At 55.3% G+C, this 20,941-nt stretch overlaps 3 protein-coding genes across 13 annotated transcripts in view; 2 read left to right on the top strand and 1 right to left on the bottom strand.

The window, feature by feature from the left end:
- The first annotated feature begins 938 nt into the window (after positions 1 to 938).
- Jph4 (junctophilin 4) lies at positions 939 to 10,567 on the top strand. Its single transcript, XM_005085583.4, has 6 exons — positions 939 to 1,603; positions 2,117 to 2,666; positions 3,370 to 4,141; positions 7,203 to 7,321; positions 7,617 to 8,149; positions 9,018 to 10,567. Exons 2-6 carry the CDS (start codon positions 2,288 to 2,290, stop codon positions 9,099 to 9,101), a joined length of 1,887 nt encoding a protein of 628 aa, XP_005085640.1. The 5' UTR covers positions 939 to 1,603; positions 2,117 to 2,287; the 3' UTR covers positions 9,102 to 10,567.
- A 205-nt stretch (positions 10,568 to 10,772) lies between these two features.
- Ap1g2 (adaptor related protein complex 1 subunit gamma 2) lies at positions 10,773 to 18,314 on the top strand. Its single transcript, XM_005085582.4, is given in 23 exon segments — positions 10,773 to 10,886; positions 11,252 to 11,456; positions 11,932 to 12,056; positions 12,179 to 12,320; positions 12,419 to 12,515; positions 12,687 to 12,763; positions 12,866 to 12,961; positions 13,480 to 13,560; positions 13,818 to 13,916; positions 14,047 to 14,102; positions 14,258 to 14,371; positions 14,522 to 14,662; positions 14,731 to 14,785; positions 14,867 to 14,989; positions 15,579 to 15,668; positions 15,756 to 15,883; positions 16,106 to 16,210; positions 16,519 to 16,645; positions 16,724 to 16,813; positions 16,815 to 16,860; positions 17,433 to 17,596; positions 17,947 to 18,045; positions 18,125 to 18,314. Coding segments are annotated over 22 exon segments (2,361 nt in total). The 5' UTR covers positions 10,773 to 10,886; position 11,252; the 3' UTR covers positions 18,227 to 18,314.
- The window catches only part of Thtpa (thiamine triphosphatase), a 45,972-nt gene continuing 43,341 nt past the window's right edge, over positions 18,311 to 20,941 (bottom strand). For all 11 annotated transcript variants that reach the window (XM_040740491.1, XM_040740493.1, XM_013124884.3 and 8 more), the window contains one exon: positions 18,311 to 19,926. In XM_040740491.1, coding sequence (XP_040596425.1) covers positions 19,808 to 19,926 — 119 coding nt within the window. In that variant the 3' untranslated portion in view covers positions 18,311 to 19,807. The remainder of the gene's footprint in view (positions 19,927 to 20,941) is intronic.

Genomic DNA, 20,941 nt, shown 5'->3' on the forward strand with positions numbered 1-20,941 from the left:
AGCCAGACCAGATCCTGTGGGAAAAGCAATTGAGCAGACTTGATTGGTCACACTGATGTGTATGATTGGACAGTGCCTCAATCCCTAAAAATACTTAAGGGCAGGCACTGGACTGGAGGCAGCTTGAAGAAGCTGAGCAGGGGGGGAAACAGCCTGCAGACTGTCAGTACCAGTGTGGTCTAGCTATGCTGTCCCTCTGGTGAGTGAAGGGGCCACAGCGAGGGCCTGCTCAAGCAAACCTATGTGTCTTTGATTCTATCTTGCAAAATAGAAGACTCCAGAGCCCCAAGTTCTTGATGGCCTCCTCAAACTTGGTCCCCCTATTAAAATGCGGACACTCTCTTCAGAGGGACAACCAGACAGAAACGGTTTGTGAAGGCAGAGGACAGTGCATATCAGCAGAGTGGAGCTTCCTGGGCGTGGGGAGAGCTTCCAAGCCACCTCTGAAACTGGGAGAGGGTGGGGACGGTCTTGAAGGAGTTTGAGATGAATGGACAGAGGCATTCAAGCTCAAATGCTTCCTGGCTTCGGGCCAACCAGCTGGCAGGTTCATCCCTCTCCCCGGGTCCCCACAAACACAACTTCCGGGCCTCCTGTCTCAATCTGGGCTCCTCCTGCCTGGATTCTATTCCCATGCCTGCCCTTTCTCTGCAGAGCTCTCTACCTCCCATGACAACCTTATTTCGCTCTCTTCGGCCCCCTATCTGCTTCTGTTCCCCTCCTTTTTCTCTCCCTAACCTTCTCTCAGCCACATCTCATCAGCCCTGGTCTAGGTCTCCCATGCCGGGTGTATCCCCCCTCCACCCACCGCCTTAGCTCTCACCCCTGCTCCTCATTCTTTGTATTCCTCTCGCCCTCCCGGTCTCCCCAGCATCTCTCCTCCCCCACCTGGCTCTGGCCTCCCCCTGCCTCCCCATCTTAAGCTCGGACTCCTCCCCCTGGCTCCTCCCCCTCCCCTCCGCCTCACTCCACTCTCTGCCTGCCTGCCAGGGTTTCTTTCCACCGTGGGGGTCTCTGCGCCTCCCATTCTCCTCTCCACCTGCCTTCTTCCTCACCTCAGGGGTAGTAAGCCCCATTTTTTTCTGCCTGAGCACCTTCTCGCCACCCCCATCATTGCCATTGACTCTTCTCCCCACCCTCTCCTCTCCTCTCCGCTCCTCTCTGCCCCTTTAAATCTGCCTGGCCCAGCCTCCCCCTTGATGCTGGGTTTGGAGCAAACATTGATTTGTGCTGGGATGGAATTGGAATTTTGATTTTTTTTTCCTCTCCCAACCATAAGAAGAAAAAATAAAAACACCCTCTCTTGAAAGCCCCCTCCTCTTTCCCATCCAGCTCCCTGTTCCTCTTTGCTGTCTCCGTTCAAGGCAGATTTTCCCCTACACTCATTCTCACCCCCCACCCTGGCACTACCTCACCCCAACACTAGCCTGCACCTTCAGCCGAGGAGAGAGGGGACTATCCCATAGCTCCCCCACCTTCCTTCTCTGGGTGTATCAGTCTTTCCGGAAGGGAAGGGGGCTTGGCTTGTCCGGGTGAGGTGTGAGTACAGGGACCCTGACATGGAAACTGCGCCCGGGAGGCAGCCTGAGCCCCAGCCCACATGGTGAGTAACCTGCCCCCTCCCTTTAGCCAATCTGCCCACCCCTACCCTCGCCGCCCTCCCCCATCCCTATCCTATCTTCGGCCCACCTGGGTCCGAATTTCTAGCCTCCCCCGCACCTGGGTTTGCTAGTGAAGCCAAAGAATCAAGGCAGAGGGGTCCAAATAGCCAGAAAAGCAGGTGTCGAAAGCCCCTGCCCAGGCCCCTCCCATGGCCCCCACCTCCAAATACCATCCACACCCCACACCCTGGGGTTCTAGGTTGGAGAAGTAGGACTCCGGATCAGGGCTGGGACCCCAAGTCCCGGGAGGCACCCTCTACAAGTTGGGAGGGTTGGGAAAGCCCCCTGGCCCTGACTGCTTGGAAGCCGCTGAAAGATGCTGCCCAGGGGGGATGGGAGGAGGGCTGGAGGGCGGTGCTGATGCCCAGAGCCACCGGCAGGGGAGCGGCAGGCAAAGAAGGGGACCTCGCTCTCCACTTGCCTCGCTCTCTACTTGCACCCCTCTTTCTCCGCAGCCACTCAGGATGAGGGTCCGGCCCTACCTGCCCGCGCTGGGGCCCCTCCGCCCAGCCCCGGTCTAACTGCTCCCGTCCCCAGGCCTCACCCGGTCCCCAGGCCCCCAGCCGGCTCTCCAGCCCCAGGATGTGCTGAGCCGCCGAGGGGCTGAGGCCGCGCCAACTACATGCATGTCCCCCGGGGGCAAGTTCGACTTTGACGACGGGGGCTGCTACGTGGGGGGCTGGGAGGCGGGGCGGGCACATGGCTACGGCGTGTGCACCGGGCCCGGCGCCCAGGGAGAGTATAGCGGCTGCTGGGCGCACGGCTTCGAGTCGCTGGGTGTCTTCACGGGGCCCGGCGGACACAGCTACCAGGGCCACTGGCAGCAGGGCAAGCGCGAAGGGCTGGGCGTGGAGCGCAAGAGCCGCTGGACCTACCGCGGCGAGTGGCTGGGCGGGCTGAAGGGGCGCAGCGGCGTGTGGGAGAGCGTGTCCGGCCTGCGCTACGCCGGGCTCTGGAAGGACGGCTTCCAGGACGGCTACGGCACCGAGACCTACTCCGATGGAGGTGCGGGGCCCGGCCCACTACTGTCTGCCCGTCCGCGTGCGCCTCCCGCCGGCCTGCGGCGCGTGTGCCTTCCCCAGCCTTCCGCCCTCCACGCCCTGCTAGTCCCATCCTCCATCCTCCTTCCCCAGCCGTAAGCGTGCGGTGCGCCAGCCCTCTGTTTCCAGTGTTACCGTGCGTCCCTCACACAGTCCCCCGGCCCAGGACCCCACCCCCATCTTCCTGCCTCACCCACCACCACCATACTCAACAACTTCCTCTTTTGACGGTCTCCTGCATGCCTCCCCCTCACCCCATCTGCCTGCCCCTCCCACCTGCCCTCTCTACCTGCCTGACCCCTCCACCTAACATGTATTCTTCCAGTCAGCTTGTACCCTGCAGTCCTGTTTGCCTGTCACGTGTCTTTTTTTTTTACTCACCACCACCTGTCAGCCTGTGCATCAGCCTCTGGGCCACCCAGCCTGCCGGTTTCTCTGCCTTTCCCCAGTCCACTGGACAATGCCAAAATTCACATATGTTATGGTACCCACCTGTCTTCATGTGCTCTTCCACACCTGCCATCGAAGCCTGGCCTGGCCCTTCCCAGATCTCCACACTAACTGCCTCTGTCTCTCACCTGTCACTTGTGCTTCCATGGGCTTTGGGGATTGCTGGGTTTGGGAGCCCAGTGAAGGGCTGTGATTCTTTAACTCCTATGCATCCACAGGCACCTACCAAGGCCAGTGGCAGGCCGGGAAGCGCCACGGCTACGGGGTGCGCCAGAGTGTACCCTACCACCAGGCGGCGCTTCTGCGCTCACCCCGCCGCACCTCTCTGGACTCGGGCCACAGCGACCCCCCAACGCCGCCTCCTCCTCTACCCCTACCAGGAGATGAAGGAGGCAGCCCAGCCTCCGGCTCCCGAGGCGGCTTCGTGCTGGCGGGGCCAGGGGACGTCGATGGGGCATCCTCCCGTAAGCGCACCCCAGCAGCAGGTGGATTCTTCCGCCGTTCACTGCTGCTCAGCGGGCTCCGGGCTGGGGGGCGCCGCAGCTCCCTGGGCAGCAAGAGGGGATCTCTACGCAGTGAGGTGAGCAGCGAAGTGGGCAGCACAGGACCCCCGGGCTCCGAGGCCAGCGGGCCCCCTATCCCAGCGCCACCCGCCCTCATCGAGGGCTCAGCCACTGAGGTGTACGCTGGTGAGTGGCGTGCAGACCGGCGCAGTGGCTATGGAGTGAGCCAGAGATCCAACGGGCTGCGCTACGAAGGCGAGTGGCTGGGCAACCGAAGGCACGGATATGGGCGCACCACCAGGCCCGATGGCTCTCGAGAGGAGGGCAAGTACAAGCGCAACCGGCTGGTGCACGGGGGACGTGTCCGCAGCCTCCTGCCTCTGGCCCTTAGACGGGGCAAAGTCAAGGAGAAGGTGGACAGGGCTGTCGAGGGTGCCCGTCGAGCTGTGAGTGCTGCCCGCCAGCGCCAGGAAATCGCTGCTGCCAGGTGGGCATCTGGTGCCTAGATCAGAGCAGGGCTATGAAAGGAGAGGACCCTCTGGGTACTCTGCTTAAGAGGGAACCAAGAGCCAAGCCTACCGTGGTGGGGAAGCATGAGCAGGCCTATATCCAGGCGGCTGTAGCCCGAGGAGTTGGGATGTTTAGACCTGAGGCTGTAGGTGGATGTTGAGTGTTGGAGAGAGGTGGTAAGACTGCGCCCCGGTGTGTTTTGTGGAGAAGTGTGTCTGTGGCTTCCATGGTGTAGCTGGTGCGGCTGACATTGCTTTGTGTAGGCCCTGCCTCTTGCTCAGCTCACCCAGCCTTCAGGCCTCAGGCTGGGAGCATCCACCTGGACAGAACACTGTAGTTCCCCTAGCTCCCACACTGACTTTTTTCAGCCTTGGCCCTTGGAGGAGGCCTAGTTTTTGCAGCTGAAATCTATTCTCTATCAACTCTTCTTTCTCAGCCTCCTTTTGCTTAGGTTTGAAGGGAGGGGTCTTGCCTCTAAAGAAGGTTTTTCTTTCAGTAAACCAGGTTACCTTTCCATGCATCAGAGCCTTATTATCTAAAGCAGTAATGACCAATAAGAATATGATGTAAGCCAGGGGTGGTGGCGCGCGACTTTAATTCTAGCATTTGCAAGGCAGAGGCAGGCGCATCTCTGAGTTTGAGGGCAGCCTGATCTTAAGAGCGAGTTACAGGACAGCCAGGGCTACACAAACAAACCCAGTCTAGAGAGAGAATTGGGGGGGCGGGGGTTAAATGAATTTTAATAACATGTTTGTATTTAAGCCATATTCCAAAATTTTATCCTACCAACCAGTTATAATTTACATTCCTTCTGGATTCTTTAAAACGTTGAGTATATTTGTCACATCAGTTCTGTTTGAGACCAGCCACATTTTGACTGCTTTATAGTTCTATGGATTCTGACTACTGAATTAGGTAACACTGACCTAAAAATAACGAAAATTCATTTGGAATGAGACTCAAAAGACCCTTGCTTTATTCAGTTCACACGCATTTGAATCCATATGTATTGTTGCTTTTAAAGGGGATGAGGGTACTTCAGAGGGTCAGTGGTCAAGATATGCCCAAATATGTATCAATGAATTTATGTAATGGGCAAGTTGTTGTTTATGTGCATGTGTGCGAATATGATTCAGTGTGAACATGTAATGAGACAGAGAATACGCATCTATAGATGTGTCTTGAGTGTATGGGTACTAGAATCTAGGGCCTTAAGCCAGGGCAGAAGGAGGTCAGAGCATCGTGGAACATTTTGGGCTAGATAGGGTGGAGGCATGTGCAGGAGGAAAAAAAAAACTGATCTCACTAACTAGAAGATCAGGCAGTGGGAAGAAGCTGGCTAGTCTCCCCAGCAACAGGCCTGGCAGCCCTGATTGGCTGCTGGCTTCCATGGTAACAACAGAGCCTGAGCAGCAGGTACATCTGCCAGGTAGCTTGAGTCTGGCCTGATGCCTGAGCACAGACTAAGTGTACTGCCTAGACTTGATAATCCACATCTTCCATGTCAAAAGCAACAGATTATTGTCATTTTTGTGGCCAACAGCATCACTCAGTGCAACCCAAGAGTGAACCTCAAAGCTTCTGAGAACCCAGCTCTCAGTTCCAGGAGAGGGTTAGTCATACACATTCTGAAAACCCTAAATAGGACAGGGTTATCCTATGTCCCTCTGAGTAGGCTCTGGAGTCCTTAACCTGCCAGCTTTGGAGGAAGGAAGGTGACTATATGCCCAAGGTACACAAAAGGGAGTTCACCTAGAATTATAGTGGACATCACCAACCACTAGATACAAGGTGCCTTTCTTAGACGAATTAAAAAAAAAATGGCCCATGACCAAAAAGTCATGAGTTTTAATCTAGCCAGACCCACAGCAAGTCCATCCAGTCGTCTGTGCTTCTTTGTGCCTTACATCAGTCCGGATTGCAGAAGCAATTGGAGGACCCTGAGCTACCCAGCAGCAGAGGGTGAGGTGGAAAGGAGGAAGCATCTGAAGACAGAACTGAGAGACAGTAATGGAGCCAGGCTGACAGTACTTAAAGTGAGCTGAGCGGGAGGAGGAGTAGGAGCAGGAGCAGGCTAGCGGTGGGGCACAGAGGGCGGACTCAGTGTCCATAGGCACAACTGCAAAGGCGAGAACAGGGGATTCGGTTGTTAGAGAGAGCCCTACCTCTTAGGGACGCACTGGGGTGGGGAGAGGCGGTGCCAGGAACAGAGGAGAAGGGTGTGACAACAGAAGAGGCCAAAGAAAGCAGGATCAAAACTTTTCCTGCCAGGAAATCTAGACTGGTTAGAGTAGCGTTAATTAAGGGGCGGGGTTGCGGTGGAAAATGGAAGAGACAAAAGGAAGTGTTGGTTGAACATGGTGTGTGTGGGGGGGGGTTGCCACTATTAGAGCAGGGTGAGGGTTCCGGACAAAGAAAGATGTTTGACCCCAGGGGCCCGGAGGGGTTGGTAGGATCCAGGGGTACTAAGGGCAGAGCAAGCCCCAAAAGGGCTGCAAAGGAGTTGCCAAGAAAGCAAAGGCTCTCCGGGCGTTGGTGGTGCACGGCTTTAATCCCAGCACTCAAGAGGCAGAGGCAGGTGGATCTCTGTGAGTTCGAGGCCAGCCTGGACTACCAAGCGAGTTCCAGAACAGCCTCCAAAGCCACAGAGAAGCCCTGTCTCGAAAAAACCAAAAAAAAAAAAAAAAAAAAAAAAAAGAAAGAAAGCAAAGGCTCATTAACTGGACAGGACAGCAGTAGGTAACAGACTTGGGAGGGAGCTGGCCCTGCAGCTGCAGGGTGAAGTGTTACTACAGGATGGAAGGATAGAAGGGTGTGAGAGGAGAGAGTGTGGTGATACTAAGTGGAGGAACCAGCCCGGGAGCTGCCCTGGCCGCTGGAGAGTGACAGCAGCCAGCTGTGTGCAGAGGGATGATGGCTCCAGAGGTAGCTCAGGTCAGGCAGATGTGGTGTGGCGGGAACAGGGTAAGGGGCATCAGCGCACGGATAAATTGACATGGCAGAAAGTCAGACAAGTCCCTGTCCCTGGGACCCAACAGGGCAGCAGACGCCCTCCTAAAAGCAGTGGCAGCCAGCAGCGTCGCCGAGAAGGCTGTGGAGGCAGCGCGAATGGCCAAACTGATAGCCCAGGACCTACAACCCATGCTAGAGGCCCCAGGTGAGGTGTGGGCATCCTGTGGGAGGGGAGAGTTCCCCGGGGAGCTGGAGAGGCTCGTGGGGGTGGGGGGCATGGAGATCTGGGGGTGGGGAAAAAACAAAGGGATGGAGGGTGTCTCGGAGGTGGAGCCGAGAATGTACGAGGCAGGGTAATGGAAGGTTTGGGGTCTGGTGATGAGAAACTACAGGCCCGGAGGTAACCAGAACCCTGGAAAGTGCTAATCAAGAAATAAGCGGCAAGCCTCTCTGGCTCCTGGCCAGTTAAGCCCCACTGATTCCCAGCTGTTCCTGTGCAGGCCGCAGACCCAGACATGATTCAGGAGGTTCTGACACAGAGCCTTTGGACGAGGACAGCCCTGGGGTATACGAGAACGGACTGACTCCCTCAGAGGGCTCTCCGGAACTGCCCAGCAGCCCCGCCCCGTCCCACCAACCTTGGCGAGCCCCTGCCTGCCGGAGCCCACTGCCTCCTGGAGGGGATTGGGGTCCCTTCTCCGGCCCTAAAGCTTGGCCCGAGGAGTGGGGCGGTCCCGGGGAGCAGGCAGAGGAACTAGCTGGCTATGAGGCTGAGGATGAGGCCGGGACCCAGGGTCCAGGACCCAGAGATGGTTCCCCACTTCTCGGAGGCTGCAGTGACAGTTCAGGAAGTCTTCGAGAGGAGGAGGGGGAAGATGAAGAGTCCTTGCCCCAGCTGAGGGCCCCGGGAGGCTCAGAGCCTGAGCCTGTCACCATGCCAGTTTTGAGGGGCCTGTCTTCAAGGGGTCCTGATGCTGGGTGCCTGACTGAAGAGTTTGAGGAGCCTGCTGCCACCGAGAGGCCTGCCCAGCCGGTGAGCACCCCTTTATGCCCTCCTATTTGTAAAGCCCTGCCCCTTCCAGGCTACTATATAATCCCCTGAGGAACTTCAGTTTCCACTCAGCTTCCTCTCCAACTGGCCAGTCCTGGACCATATCCCACTTTATAAAAAAGATAACTTCCCAGCTCAAAGGAACCTTGGAGACCTTCCATTCCAGCCCTCCCAGAGGACGGCTAGGGAACTGACCTCAGGCACTTCAGTAACCCACCCCTAGCTACAAACTAAGAATCAATGGTGGAATCGGAACACATTTTCCTGTTCTCCTTCCATATCATTTCCAGCACCAGCTTCCCCCGCCCGCACCCCCACCTCCATACTTTCTCTTTGGTGCCCAGAAATAGGAAAAAATTGTTCCTCCCAGCCCTCACTCTCCCTCCCTCTCCTGGGAAGAAGGGGATGGGGGGGGCAGGAAATCGGGAGAGGCGGGGAGTTTCTCCAGAACCCTCTGCTCTGATTGGATCCCAGGCCTTCCCCATATCCTAGCAACCACATCCTCCCTCACCCCTTCCTCCCTCTCTGCCTTAACTGCGGTACTGGCTGCTGCCGCCAATGTCTGCTACTAAGGCCAGGCAGCTTCTGCTTTGCCCACATGATATTCTGAGGATGGGGGAGAGCGGTGGTGGTGGGTGGGAGGCGGCAGTGCTGTCTATCTTATCTTCAGAGTGTGAGGGCGGGGCCCTGTGTGGGAAGGAGGGACATGCTTCATAATCTGCCATGAGGGTGGGCTCTTCTGCTCTTACTGCGCAGGGATGTTTCTGGGACCTACTAAAGCCAGGACAGGGAGGTGGGGCCTAGCACTGGGCTTCAAGGACTGAACCCCCTTCGCCCTCTGTCTCCTTAGGAAGCTGCCAACCCCCTGGTGGTGGGAGCCGTGGCCTTGCTGGACCTCAGCCTGGCATTCCTGTTCTCCCAGCTCCTCACCTGAGGCGACATCCTGGCCTCCTTCTGGCTTTGGTTGCCTGCCTCTCCGCCCGTTTTGGCCCGCCTTCTCCCTTTCCCCCTCCTGGTTGTGTTTCCTCCTCTCTTTCCTTTTTTCTGTGCCCCTTTATTTTTGTCCTGTGCTGCTCCGCGCCCCCTCTTCTTTGAGATGGTCTCATCTATCCTGGACCCGTCTCTGGTCTTCCTCGTTTTCTTCCCCACCCTGACCCCTTCTTTCTCTAGATTGTTTACATATGAAGGGCTGTTCTCCCTCAGAGCTGCAGAGTCGGCTGGCTCTCTCCTCTGAGACACACAAATCTAAGTCAGACCATTGCCCCCATGTCCTCCCCAACCTTTTCTTGAAATCAGAGCTTCACCAAGGGTGGGGGTTTGGTGTCCTGAGGAGTCTCCTGGGATTTGAGTGGAGGGGAGAAGGAAATAAGAGGTGACTGGATACCAGTCAAGGCACTGGCTGAGCCACTTGGGGCCCAAACGGAAAACTGCAAGGACAGTCATCGCCTCCTCTCACCTCCCTGACCCAGCTACATTCTTACCTAACTTGGTCCTTCCCCCGAGGGAGAAAGGGGGAGTGAACTGCAGAAAACTCCCTAGATGTTCCCTGCCCTCTGCTCCTCAGCCAGGCCCTCTCCCAGCCCCCAAGGATGGCATGCCGTGCCAAGAGCAATGTGGAAAGCAACAAACCATTTGGTGCACCAAGCCCACCCTTCTCGGACTCTGGACTCTGCCACTCACCTCTCTCCCCTTTCCTGCCCCCTACAATTTATTTGGTTGGTCTGGACTCACTTGTGGCCTTTGATTAAATTCCTAAGGGGCCTGAAGAAGACACTTCTGCCGAGGGTTAGAGGCATGCACACTCGGGAGCCAGTGAGGACTCCGCTGCTCGGGGCTGGCAGTTGTGGGAGCACTTCTAGAGGATAGAGTCAAGTCAGATAAGAGCCAGAAGGGCAGCAGAAGCTGCAACAAGTCTAGTTGTTTCCAACCCATCACACAAAGGGGCGTCAGAGGAAGTACTGTCCACACTTCCCAGGCGGGCAGAGGCGGGCGTCAACCCAGGTGAGATGTGGGTGAAGAACCCCGTTTGAGATATGGCTGATCCCTGTTAGTAGCTTTTCCTCTGGGGACAGAAAGCTCTACAAGTGGCAACTGTAGAGCCCAGGGGAACTTTCCTTCCCTGCATGAGGCAGAGGCAAGCTGCCTGCCAACCCCCTTCCTCAAGGAATGGCCTTGCCCGGGAATGCCCACCACACACACTCTTCTTATTTTTCTAGTCAGCCTCTGTTTACTCCTTGGCCTGCCTTCCTCCTCCCTCCCTTCTCAACCTTTACTTCTGATTTCTATATCATGGAATTTGGGATTGACGTTATACAACAGTGCCGCCAACACCAAGTCTTGCAGGAAAAAAAAACACAAATTTAACAAAAAAAAAGTATATTAATAAAAAAGTTCCAAAAAGGGGGGGACTGTCATCTCCTTTGGGTGCGATGGTTTCAGATTCAAGCTGAGTGTCACCTGATGGGTGGGTGGAAGAGGCCCCTTGGGGAGCCACAGTGCTGTAACAACTCGAGGTTCCTTCCCCTAAGTTCCAAAGACTTGGGAGGCCAGAGGTCAGAAATCTCAAGAAGGCGCCTCTGGGCGGCTCTAGAGGGGCGGGGTCCCGTAGCAGAGGCGGGGAAGAGGGAAGGACAGAGATTAAGCACCAACCCCAGCTCTGTCCCATACCAGGAAGTGCTGGGTTGGGGGGGGAGAGAAGCAGAGGTGACACCGAAGCCAGGTGAGGTTGGGACCTGGAAACTGATGCCTCCTGAGAAAGGAAGGGGAGCAGGGAATCTCGCAAAGGGAATAGCTCGGGGATCGAGAAGGAAAACTAGAGAGAAGAAACAAGTCGGAGAAGTAAAGCAAGAACGGCTTTAGCGCAGGCTCAGTAGAAAAAGACCCGGGGTGGGGCGCGGACGCATGCGTAGTGGGGATGTCCTTGCGCGGTAGGATGGTGGCTCTCGGTTCCAGGTGGGAGGTAAATGTGGGCACCGTTTTAGGGTGGTGGTGGGACTCAAGCCCTTGAAGATCTTGGCACAGAGCAACTCTAGCTATCCAGCTGGAATGTGTTAAAGCCTTTCCACTCTCGGGCTCTGCCCCCAGGATGGTGGTGCCTTCGTTGAAACTTCAGGACCTAATCGAAGAGATACGCGGGGCCAAGACTCAGGCCCAGGAACGGGAAGTGATTCAGAAGGAGTGTGCTCAAATTCGGGCCTCCTTCCGCGATGGGGACCCTCTGCAGAGGCATCGCCAGCTGGCCAAATTGCTCTACGTCCACATGTTGGGCTACCCCGCCCACTTTGGACAGGTACTGGCCCGGGATAGCTACAAAACTTGAGGAAGATAACCAATGGCCCCTTTGCCTATTTGTGTCCCGTTTGCGTTTCTTCCTTCAGTGTTTTGTTTTGAGACAGGTTGTCTATGTAGCCTAGGCTAGCTTAGAATTGGCGAAAATCCCTGCCTCGGTTTCAGTATTGGGATTTTCAGGCATACCCCATTCCGCCCAGCTAAATCCTTTAGTTTCTGAGCCTTTAATCCATTACCCTACTAGTGACTCCTTAGCCAGCCCCGTTCTTAGCACCTCCCGATCCTCTCCCAGCCTCCACACCCACACAGGCTCTGAAATCTGCCTGCCTAATCTGGATCCCCACTTAAGCCTCTGGTTAAAGAGAGGGTGATGAAATTTGATTCCTCACAAGTTAATCTGGCCTTAAGGAGGATGATGTCTCAAAATTAGTGCTGTGGTTTCACACTACCCTTCTGGTCTGCCTCCTTCCCTGTAGATGGAGTGCCTGAAACTGATCGCCTCCCCCAGATTCACAGACAAGAGGGTGGGCTACCTTGGGGCCATGCTTCTATTGGATGAGAGGCACGATGCCCATCTGCTCATTACCAACAGCATCAAGAAGTGAGAGGGCTCTGGGGCGCTTGAAACAGGGCGTTGGGAGAGTGGGAACCGCAAAATGCCAGAGGGCTGCCTGCTGTCGGTACTGGGAAGAACTGGTTTTCTCTGGCTTCCAAACCCTACAGTGACCTGAGCCAAGGAATTCAGCCAGTTCAGGGTCTGGCCCTGTGTACTCTCAGTGCCATGGGCTCTGCCGAGATGTGCCGAGACCTGGCCACCGAGGTGGAGAAGCTGCTCCTGCAGCCCAGCCCCTATGTGCGGAAGAAGGTGAGGTGTGGGCCCGGGGACCCATCTTCAGAAGGTGTCCCCAATCTGCCACATAGCAGAGGTGTGCAGTCTGACTTGGTGGCCCTTGGCTTCTGCAGGCTGTTTTGACCGCTGTGCATATGATCCGGAAGGACCCCGAGCTCTCCAGCGTCTTTCTCCCACCCTGTACCAGACTGCTCCGTGAGCGCCATCATGGTAAGGGCACAGGGCTCTCCACCCGCTTCAGGTCTGGCTATGGATAGATGAAATGAAACACAAATCAGGAAGCCCTGCTCATCGGACAAGGGCGGTGCACACATACAAACACACGTGTAGTAGACTATCCCATGGCCTGGCCCACCATTCACTGCCCCACCCTGACCCCAGGCATCCTGCTGGGCACCATCACGCTGATCACGGAGCTCTGTGAGAGAAACCCTGCAGCCCTCAGGCACTTTCGCAAGGTGGGCTAGTGAAGGCCGTGGGGCAGGCGAAGGTGGGTGGTGGGTGAGGAATCGGGGTGATGGCTGAGAAGAGAGGAGGCAGGCACCCCCTTCCTCTTCCAGGTAGTACCCCAGCTGGTACAGATCCTCCGGACTCTGGTGACAACAGGATACTCAACAGAGCACAGCATCTCCGGAGTCAGTGACCCCTTCTTACAGGTGAGCTGAAATGTATCCCTGCAACAGCGAAGGCTTCACAGGAAGGCCATGGCCCGCAGTCACGTTCCATTTTGGCACAGTCCAACTGGCAAGCTTGGGGTTGCTCTAGTCATCCTAGAACTGGGAATAGGAAATCAAAGGTGGCGACCAAAAAGTCAGAAAATCCAGTCTGGTAACCATATAAAAAGCCTGTTCCAAAGCCGGGTGTGGTGGCACACGCCTTTAGTCCCAGCGCCTGGGAGGCAGGCAGAGGCAGGCGGATTTATGCAAGTTCAAGGTCAGCCTGGTCTACAAAGCAAGTTCCAGGATAGCCAGGCCTGCAGAGAGAAACCATGTCTCAAAAAACGAATCAGAAAAGGCTTGTTCCAAACTCCCCTGACTCTACACAACTCTGATCTCTCCTCCCGGGGGCTGTGAGAAGTGGTGGGGGTCAGAATCCTCAGTGTTGCCCACAGTGTGAGGTCTTCTCACTTCAGACCCATGGCATTGTCCTGTAAACCCCTCTAATCCAATCTCAGGTTCAGATACTTCGTCTGCTTCGGATCCTGGGTCGGAACCATGAAGAAAGCAGTGAGGCCATGAATGACTTGCTGGCCCAGGTGAGAGGCACCCTAGGCATGTGGTTCCTTAGGGTCATCAGCCCTGGACATCCCTCACATGACCAATGAATTCCATGAAGGAAGGATATAGTCTGCCATTGCTCTATTACCCTAGTGTGCAGGCAGATCTAACATAGAGTAGGGCTCAGGGAACTTTGTTAGGGGCAGAAGGGAACAGAGAACATAGTAGTCGCCTTCCAGAAATCACAGGGAGTATAGACCTCTGTGCAGATGGAGCTCTGCCACCATCCACACAGGTCGCCACCAACACAGACACCAGCCGAAATGCAGGCAACGCAGTCCTGTTGGAGACAGTGCTTACCATCATGGACATCCACTCTGCAGCTGGCCTCCGGGTACCGTATATACCCATGTGCCGTCCAGCGGCAGCTCTGCCTACCCAGCTGGTCCTGGTTGCTGGCTTTCCCCAACGTCCCCACTGAGCAGGTGGCCTGTTCTCTGACCGCCTCCACCTTCTTCCCATAGGTTCTAGCTGTTAACATTCTTGGCCGTTTCTTGCTCAACAATGACAAGAATATTAGGTAACAACCCCAGAGTCTGGCTAGACTGTCCCACTATACACCTGGCCCTCTGCATTCCTCCGTCTTGATCCGCCGGACTCTGACCTATGCTGGAGGCAACACAGGGTGTCAAGGCAGAGGACCTCATGTGACAGGGCCTCCCTTACTCTGACCAGGTATGTGGCCCTGACGTCATTGCTTCGGCTGGTGCAGTCTGATCACAGTGCTGTGCAACGTCACCGGTCCACTGTAGTAGAGTGTCTACAGGAAACAGATGCCTCCCTGAGCAGGTAAGCAGAGGGAGAAGGGGACAGGGCAGAGGACACGGTGCCCGGTGGCCCTAACGCACAGCTCCTGGAGTAAGAACTAAAGGTACCTGGAACCGTGGAGCTAGAGCAGGGTGACCTGGGCCATCTGCATGGCCGCCTCTCTCCTGCCAGGCGGGCCCTGGAGCTGAGCCTGGCTCTGGTGAACAGCTCCAATGTTCGAGCCATGATGCAGGAGCTACAGGCCTTTCTGGAATCCTGCCCCCCTGATCTTCGGGCTGATTGTGCTTCAGGCATCCTATTGGCTGCAGAGAGGTGAGGTGGAGTCAGAGGGTGCGGCCTGGAGAGGGATGGTGGCAGGACTGACGAGTCGCGCCCCCTAGGTTTGCTCCCAGCAAGCGGTGGCACATAGACACCATCTTGCACGTGCTGACCACGGTGAGATGGGGGTCGTCAGGGGGTTGGGGAGGAGTGGGCAGATCTCACTGCTCTGACTTGGCCGTATCCACCCCTCTCCAGGCAGGCACCCATGTGAGGGACGACGCAGTGGCCAACCTGACCCAGCTGATTGGGGAGGCCCAGGAACTCCATGCCTACTCAGTGCGCCGCCTCTACAGTGCCTTAGCAGAGGACATCTCCCAGGTCTCGCTCCCTCTCCCCGGGCCCAGCTGACCAGCCTTTTCAACACTACATTTTGAATGGTTTTCCCCCAAGCACAGGGGCCAGAAGATGGTCGAGCACAAAGCTCGCCTTTTGCTTATTCTTCTGTCCTGGCCTGGTGCCTACTGACTGCAGCTCCAGATGAATAATTTAGCTTTCTTTGGGCTCCACATACTCAACCTTCCAGAATGCCCATCTCCCAGACCGCCTTTGGGATCAAATGAGATATACTAGAGCTTGGCACACGTGTTCGTTTCTGTTATTGCCTCCGATGCCGAGTGGATTAACAGGTGCCAGCCGGTACCTGTAACTGCCCTTTGTCAACTTAACCCTGTTTCCTCATGAGAGCCGGCCTCCCAGGCCATGTGACCAGGCCATGTAGTTTTAGTTCATGCCCACCAGAGGGCAGTAGGCGCCAAAATGCCAAGACAGCCTGCTGCTAACAAACTTAACCTTTCCCTCCAACCTTACCCGGCCAACGCCACCATCTTTGCACTGCAGTAAAGGGACACTGTAGGGTCTAGACAAGAGGAAGCCCCCGACTAGCTCAGGTGTCTTGTCCCTCATACAGCAACCACTGGCTCAGGTGGCAGCCTGGTGCATTGGCGAGTATGGGGACCTCCTGCTGGAGGGTAACTGTGAGGAAACCGAGCCTTTTCAGGTAAGATCTGAGGAGTGAGAGGAGCCCTGGGAGGATTGGTCAGGACAGACATGACCTGTGGTCATGACCGGTCGTGCACACCCGAAGGTGGGAGAGGAGGAGGTGCTAGCGCTGCTGGAAAAGCTGCTGCAGTCCCACATGTCCCTACCCGCCACCCGAGGCTACGCCATCACAGCGCTCATGAAACTCAGCACCCGGCTCCGGGGGGATAACAAGTAAGAGGGAGGTCCCAGCCCTTAAACGTGCCCCTGCACCGTGACTACTACTCTTTGGACTCTCCAGGCGTGCATCCCACTTCCCCTCCCCCAGCACTTAGGAATCTGCTTTTGAGCCACTTATAATAGACGCCTCCTGACTCTGGGAGGCTCCTCCCTTCCCTCGTATGCTGGAGTGGGAGAGCAAGCTGGCTGCCTCTCACATGCCACGCTGTGGCCCAGTCGTATCCGCCAGGTGGTGTCCATCTACGGGAGCTGTGTGGACATAGAGCTTCAACAGCGGGCTGTGGAGTATAACGTCCTCTTCCAGAAGTATGACCACATGAGGTATGTGCAGAGACCCACATGGAGAACTCCAAACTCTGTCCCCTCCCAGTGCTCCCTTCTAGATACGGGAGTGGAGAGTGGACACCTCTCATATCCTTGCTCTCTGTGGCGAGCACCTTCCATCCACAGCTGACCCTCAGCAGGTTCCCAATCAATCCTCATTGGTCGTCTAAAGACCAGCAACAGTGCACCGTCTTAGGAAACCAGAGCGGCACTTGGGACCCTGCATGCCCGGGGCTCCTCTGTGTTCTTAGTCTTCTTCCCAAATGCTCCTGTGAAAGTATAGGGCTCGCGTTCCATCCTCTCAGGGCTGCGATCCTTGAAAAGATGCCTCTTGTGGAGCGAAGCGACTCGCAAGGTGTTGACGAAAGGAAGGAAAACAAAGCAGGGGCCCAGATCCTGGAAGCAGCAGCGCCCGTGCCCACAGAGCCCCAGGTGAGGAGGCTTGAAGGCCTGGGTGAAGGGCACTTGTGGGTGCCCACGCCATACATGACCCTCCTGCCCTTTCCCCAGGCCGCTAAACTCTTGGATCTGCTGGATCTCCTGGACGACACTCCTGGGCATGCGCAGCATCTTCCTCCTCTGGCTCCTTCCCCAGGGGGAAGCCTTAGCACACCTCCTCGACCTTCCCTGTGCACCTCCGCCCCCTGGTAAGCCTCAGCAAAGGGTGGTACTTTCTAGAAGGTGGGTGGAAATGTGTCATTTCTCTTTCTGAGCCAAGGATGGAGACACCCGTCTGAGTAGGTGAGGCTTTGTTCCACGCTGGTTCCATCTTGTTTCTCTCTGACGATCTCCCTTGTCGTATTTCTTTCCCGACTCTGTTCCTGTTTCTGCCCCAGGCTGTGTCACTTCCCACCACCCACTCCGCTGGTCCCTTCAGCTCCCCGAATCCTTCCACCTCAAGCACTTGGCATTTCAAGGACTGAAGCTCTTCCAGCTTCAGCTAAATGGCAGCCGGCTACCTCCCTCTCCTGCTTTCCTGTTTAACTTGTTCTTCCCGGGAACTTTTGACTCTTGTTTGTAACGTCGTGGTGACGGGTATTTGGTATTTTGTCGTTTCTCCCCTCCCCCCACCCCCCCACTAGCTGGCCTGCTCCAACCTCAGTGTGTCTAGTTCCTCATTCGATGTGGGACAATGCAGGGCCGAGATTCGCTTGCTGTTTTTATCGGATGAGTGAAAGCGCGTGCTGTGCCCAGCCTGTGCCCTCTCTCCCTTCTCCAGCGCCCATCCCCGGTCTCAGAGTGTTTGAGCGCGAGGGCGTTCGGCTGGACCTTTCTTTCGTGCGGCACCCGGAAACCCCAGGCTTGCTCTTGGTCACTGCCACCACCAGCAACTCCTCGAAGGAGGATGTTACCCGCTTCGTTTGCCAGGCAGCTGTGCCCAAGGTTTGAAAACAATGGGCTCAGCCAGGTGTGGCAGCTCGTGTCTGTAATTCTAGAACTTGGGAAGCTGAGGCAGGGCAATCACTGAGGCCAGCCTGGGCTACATAGTGAGTTTAAAGCCAAGTTGGGCTACACTGTCACAAAGAAAGAAGAAAAAACTAGGATTCAAAGATGGCATAGGTATTCTAGAAGGCCAGAAAGTAGTGGAGGCAGAGGGAAATGGGAAGGGGGTGATGCAGACAGTTATTGGGGGGGGTACCCAAAACTGTTTGGGAGCCACTGGGTGTGGAGGACTGCCTGCCTGAGCCCAAGCAGAGGCCTCACTGTGCTCTCCCCAAATCTCCCATGCTCAGAGTTTCCAGATGCAACTACAGGCTCCCAGTGGGGACACAATTCCAGCCCAGGGTGGCCTTCCTGTCACCCAGGTCTTCAGAATCCTCAATCCTAACAAGGTGAGCCGTCAGACCCTGTGGATAGGAGAGATGGGGGCAAGCAGGGACCTAACCCTGGTCTCTGCTTTCCTATTTTTAGGCGACTTTGCGACTAAAGCTGCGCCTCACCTACAACCACTCTGGTCAGCCAGTCCAGGAGATCTTTGAGGTGGATAACTTGCCGGTGGAAACATGGCAGTAACTTGCTGTGGTCTGTGTCTGGCCTACGTGTTTCCAGGCTCTTGGTGTTTTATTCGAGGAATGGAAATAAAGGTGCACATAAATGGCCAGTAGCAAGGAAATTTTATTCAACAGCAAAGTGATAACTCAAATCAGAAATACACTAAGAGCAATGGCCACAGTACTCAAGGGCCCAGGGTTACTGCCCGATGCTGCTTTAATGGGGTCTTAGGGAAGGAGGAGTTCATTGCTAAGTGGCATAATCTGAGTGGTCTCTATTTTGATTGACAGGCTTGGATTCTGTAAGCCTTTCCTCACTGTGCATGACCCTTCCCATGATGCATCTAATTTTAATCATATGCTCATTCTGCATAGGCGCGGGATGGTAACTAGGAGTTCTCTTTAAAAGCTCACCGGAAAGACACTCTGCCTTACCCTGCTTGCACCCAAACCCATCTAGACCCAACCAGCTCCCTATTTTTCAAACTATGGTATGTTCTAAAATGCTTGAATAAAAACTGTCCACACAAGGGTACTTTTTGATGCCTGCTAGGGTTATCAAATAGGAGAGACCTATTCCATTGCTGGAAGTGGGACATAAACTCAATACAGGTGGGGGTCCTAGGTTGCGTAGTTAGAAGGATGTGCGTACGCAGGGAGGATCCTCAGAGAGCAAGTGCATTGTTAGATGAGAGCCCAAACCAAGTGCAGTCCCAGGCGGCTAAACTGTGCCTGAACTAGCCTGCCTCATAACTGCCTCAGCTCACCTAAAACCTTTCTGCGCTCTCAGCGGGAGGCTCAGCCCTGAGGGCTGACAGCAGGTGGCACTCCAGCCCTGTATTTAACACCACAATCTGAAGAGACTGCCTCCTCCCAGACAAATAAAGGAAGCCTGTGAAACCTGAGGGGGGCAGAAAGCCATATTCTGACCTAGTGAGAAGAAAATGTGTAGGAACAAGGGTAGAGCCTTCTCCACAGGAAGTATGACTTCCCGAAACCCCAGGAACCTGTCTCAACACTGATGATTTTCTTTCTACCCCTCTCTGGGTTGGAGGGCAAATTTATCTCTAAACGCAGGGTGCTCTACCCTCTGAGCACAGTGGCAGACCCAGCAGAATTTCCAGATTTCTGACAGAAGTTCCCAAGCATTTCCCCACTTTGTTGCTATTCCCTACACCCCAAGGCGGGGAAATCCCTGCTGCCTCCCAGCATCTCTAACTCAGCTGTTAGGCGGCTTCAGAACTGCTGGCAGAATCAATGGCATCGACCACGGGAGGGGGGTGGCAAGGGATTTTCCTGTGCTTAACTACTGATCACGGCTAAGTGGAAATCCTATAAACACGAGCGGAAATCAATGGAGGCTGCTTAGCGGCCAGGGGAGAGGGGCGGCCCACAGATTGCATCTGACAGATGAGGGAAGCAGTGAGGGAGGGCTCAGGGAAGAGGAGCTGAGAATGGGTGAAAGACCAGGCAGAGCTGGAGACAAGAGCGGCTGTGTTGGAAGGGAAGGGGCACGGTGGGTCCAGGTGTGGGTGGCGGCTTCACAGAGCTCCCTTCCCTCCTACAAAGTGAGCCCTGTGCCCATAAACTGCAGTCACGACGTTTAGTCCCCTGTGGCTTCACTGAGACCGTTCGCTTCTAGCAGGCGCTGATAGTCCAGGGGCCTGAAGCGCTGTAGGTACACCAAGAGCTTGGCGGGTACCTTCTCCTGTGCTGCTACTCCTGCAGGCAAGTGGACAATAAGGACAGAAACACGCAGCCACGGAACACACTTTCACTGGGCTCCCGCCCACCCAGGACTCCCAAAGTTTGCAAAGCAGTGCTAAGAATCCAGACGCCACCCAAGCAGCTCCTCTTAAGCCTCCCTCCCTTGCTGGCCTGCAGAGGTGAGACCCCAGACATGCACTGGTTGTGTGACACGCCTCTCCTCTGGCAGTGAGAAATGCCATGAAGACAGGGGAACCAACTCATTTCACTTATTACCCCTCTCTCCCAGTCAAGATTCAAGCCCACCTAGGCAAGCCAAAGCTCATCAGCTCAGTAATGAAGCACATGCGGTGAGACACAGAAGGAAACCAAACGCTACGGAAAATAAAGGAGAGCAGGAGCTGCCGCGTTCTGTTCCCGGGATCTCCCTTCTAACTGCCTACTGCCGGTGTTGTTAATGGACACGGCATGCTGGCCCACAGCAGGACACGCCAAGTGTGGTTTCTAAGGAGGTTCTGCCCTCCGGGGCTGTCAGGACCAGCAGGGTATATAAACCCTTCAGTGTTGGGATGAGCTGTCTATAGCGGAGCTAGGCATGGAAACAGAAAAATCTTCCATAGCACCCCCCTGCCTCACACAAATAGAACATTCTTATATTTACTTCAAGCCAAAAGCATAGTCAAGAGGGTGTGGTCACCTACACCTGTACCCCCAGCACTGGGGTGGATCACAAGTTTAAGGCCTTGCCTGGCTTATGTAGAAGACCCAAGAAAAGGACAAGGGAATAATGGGGATGTCAGAAGTTGAAAGAGAAAATGGAAGCTTGTGGAAAGGAACAAAGCGGAGGCCTGATAAACACAACTAGGAGAATTAGATGAGGTGATAATTAGGATAAAGAGTGGAGACAAGAATTAAATCCAAATTAGCCACTATAAAATAGAAAATGACTTTATGGAAGTATAAACAAACTGGCTCTTTGAGAAAATTGCTACAAGAAATTTCCTTTATAAAAGTGATTCTGAGTCGGGCA

Source organism: Mesocricetus auratus, unplaced genomic scaffold (assembly GCF_017639785.1).
Source record: "Mesocricetus auratus isolate SY011 unplaced genomic scaffold, BCM_Maur_2.0 Super-Scaffold_100707, whole genome shotgun sequence".
Lineage (NCBI taxonomy): Eukaryota > Metazoa > Chordata > Mammalia > Rodentia > Cricetidae > Mesocricetus > Mesocricetus auratus.